At 53.2% G+C, this 2,661-nt stretch overlaps 1 protein-coding gene across 1 annotated transcript; it reads left to right on the forward strand.

The window, feature by feature from the left end:
• Window positions 1-358: 358 nt before the first annotated feature.
• LOC123400056 lies at window positions 359-935 on the forward strand. Its single transcript, XM_045094454.1, has one exon. The coding sequence runs from the start codon at window positions 433-435 to the stop codon at window positions 691-693; it is 261 nt and encodes an 86-aa protein (XP_044950389.1). The 5' UTR covers window positions 359-432; the 3' UTR covers window positions 694-935.
• Window positions 936-2,661: the final 1,726 nt, after the last annotated feature.

The following is a 2,661-nucleotide window of genomic DNA, read 5'->3' on the forward strand; positions in this document are numbered from 1 at the left end:
TGGAATGAAATATGAGGGATCATCCGGATGCGTCCGCGCGCGTTTGATGGGCGGAATTTGAGGTGTCCAGGTGTAATGCACTTAGCGGCGTATGCTCGTAGTGCCCTAACATTCTGCACGGCCACAAGTAAAGATGCATGCTACGCAGCACAAGAGGCTTGGAATACCCAAGAAATGGTCAAGCGATGAGCACGCAAGAAGAACCACACCGACCAAGGGCACACGTCCACGCGATCACCAACCAATGCCAACCATGCAAGCCCCTCGCTCGCACCATGGCCGCGCGCCGCGGCGGACCTTGCCCTTCCCTTCCCGCGCCTGCATATATATACGCCCGCCCACGCTCCAGCACGGTGCACCGTCCTCTCCCGTCCCCGCACCGCCAGCAACTCGAGCACTCGACCACCGGTCCGGCCGCCGCACACCCTCGTCATGTCTCGCGCGCTCGCCCTCGCGGCCCTCCTGCTGCTCGCCGCCCTCGCCGCCGCGGACAGCAGCGCGGAGTCCATCCCCTTCGCCAAGGAGGTCGCCGGCGGCGCCGAGGCGGCCAAGAACGCCGGCGTGACCGGCGCCACCGCGTTCAAGGAGGCCGGCACGGACGCCGCCTCGGCGGCCGCCGGGGGCGCCACCGCGCCCGTGGACCCCGACCCGGCCAGCGGCATCAAGGCCGACCCCGCGCCCGCCAGGCGCTGAACCGTAGACAGGCCTTGGTCCGATTTCTTCTTTTACTTCCATGCTGAGACTCTGATCCGTGCGCGCCAGTGTCGCGCATGCGTACGTGTCGGTTAATAATTTTAGTGCTGCTAGGTTTATTCGTTGATCGTTTTCATCGATGATGACTGTGTAAGTGTGGATGTGCCACGCAGACCTGAGCAGCATTTTCCGCTCGGTGCTTGCTTCTGCTGACGTGAAATAAACTGGATTCACACGGAAAACATGTCGCTGATTCGACGTTGCAGATCGATCTTCTTTGCATTTTATAAATTTCCTATGTGTAAGGTGGATTCCAGACCAAACATACAAATCATTCATATATATATATATATATATATATATATATATGTTTTTTGCTTTGTGCATTATTACAATAATTCAGGTCAAACAATACAATCATTCAACAAATATTACTACAAACATTAATAGGAATACGGCAAATAGTCCAATTGAATAAATTATTCAAGTAAAAATAAATAGAATTCTAAAGAAATTTAAACATGTTGTCTCCGAGGTAGGCACAATAAAATCCTCCTTCAACTGATGATTGATGACCCGGTCTTCAATCTATTGGTACGCCTAAAAAAAATGGTTGAAGCGGTTATGTAAGGCGAGACGATTGTGCCAATATTTTTATAGTCAATGTGGATAGGAATAACTCTCTTCCTTGATGATCATGTTGTCTAGGACATGTATGCCACGATATTTCCGATGACATCCTTGTTTCATAAATTGTGTCAACGAAGTGCAAGATGACGATTATATTAACGATTCTGGTAGAGTTCTCCTAAGGGCACACATTGTGTTTGTTTTCTGCCCATTTGGGTGGTCAAACGGACTGTTTGCGAGTGTTCGCCGGCCCGCAAGTGCGATCAAGTGTGAGAGACCACATTTAATTTTTGGCTAAATTTGAAACTAAAAAATCCGCCAAAAGTATGTTTGTTTACATTAATTAAATAAAAACATAAGTAAAGAAAATAAATTATACCTCCATCTACTAGTCTACTAGTTTTCACCCTTGTCATCATTGATGAGGTTGATGTAGACCAGAGCCGACCATGAATAGCTCCCAGTGACCGCGTGTGTGGTGGCGTAGTTGGCGCCTCATGTTGCTCCGGCTCCACCCACTCGGGCATGCAAGGGGCCATGGATGTCCACGCAAACACGTTCCCCACCATCAACGCTAGTGGCGACGGCTCTAGTTGCTCCAACTCGAGCCGAGGGTGGGGCGCGATGACCGACGCGGCCAGCGTCAGTGGCAGCTCACACATTGGGTGAGCTAGGAGTCCCCCGAGGGCCTTCTTGAGGGCCTCGTTGTCCTCCGTGGCCTCTTCCTCCTTCACCACGGGTTTTCATGGTGGCTCATGCATTGGACCACGTGCGCATCGCGGCGCTGGAGCGGCAAAGCACGACCGACGCCGTTGGTTGCGCTCGTCGTGGAACTAGGTGTCCCAATATAGGTTGTCTTGGGTGGGCATTGGGTCGTGACGGAGGTTGTTGAGGAGCTAAGCACAATGGCGTGGGATCTCCGCCTCCCGCGTGCTTTTGGAGGCCAGAACAACTAACACTGGAACCCTTTCCGGGTTCAAATGTGAGCCGTTCAACAAGTGTAAGTCCGACCAGGGCACGGGGGATGGCCTGCTCCCGATAGCGCTTGCACTGGTCAACGGGCACGTACATGTGTTCCCACTGAGGCGCCGCAGCCCTGGGAGTGTGATGATGAATGGGGTCGTGTCACACCGCCCCGAGGAGGAGTCGACCTCGTGGTTGTGCTTCCCGGTCTTCCCACGGATCCACTTCCATGACATTTTGCACTCTCGGCTGGGCAGTGGTGGTGATTAGGGTCGTTGTCGAGTGACTGGGAGGGGGTGGGGTAGCGGAAGGAGAGGAGTGGGCCGCCCCCGTATGTGTGGCATTTAAAAATGACCAGCATGTGGTGGTTGGCCG

The sequence above is a fragment of the Hordeum vulgare genome, chromosome 5H (assembly GCF_904849725.1).
Source record: "Hordeum vulgare subsp. vulgare chromosome 5H, MorexV3_pseudomolecules_assembly, whole genome shotgun sequence".
In the NCBI taxonomy this organism is placed as follows: domain Eukaryota; kingdom Viridiplantae; phylum Streptophyta; class Magnoliopsida; order Poales; family Poaceae; genus Hordeum; species Hordeum vulgare.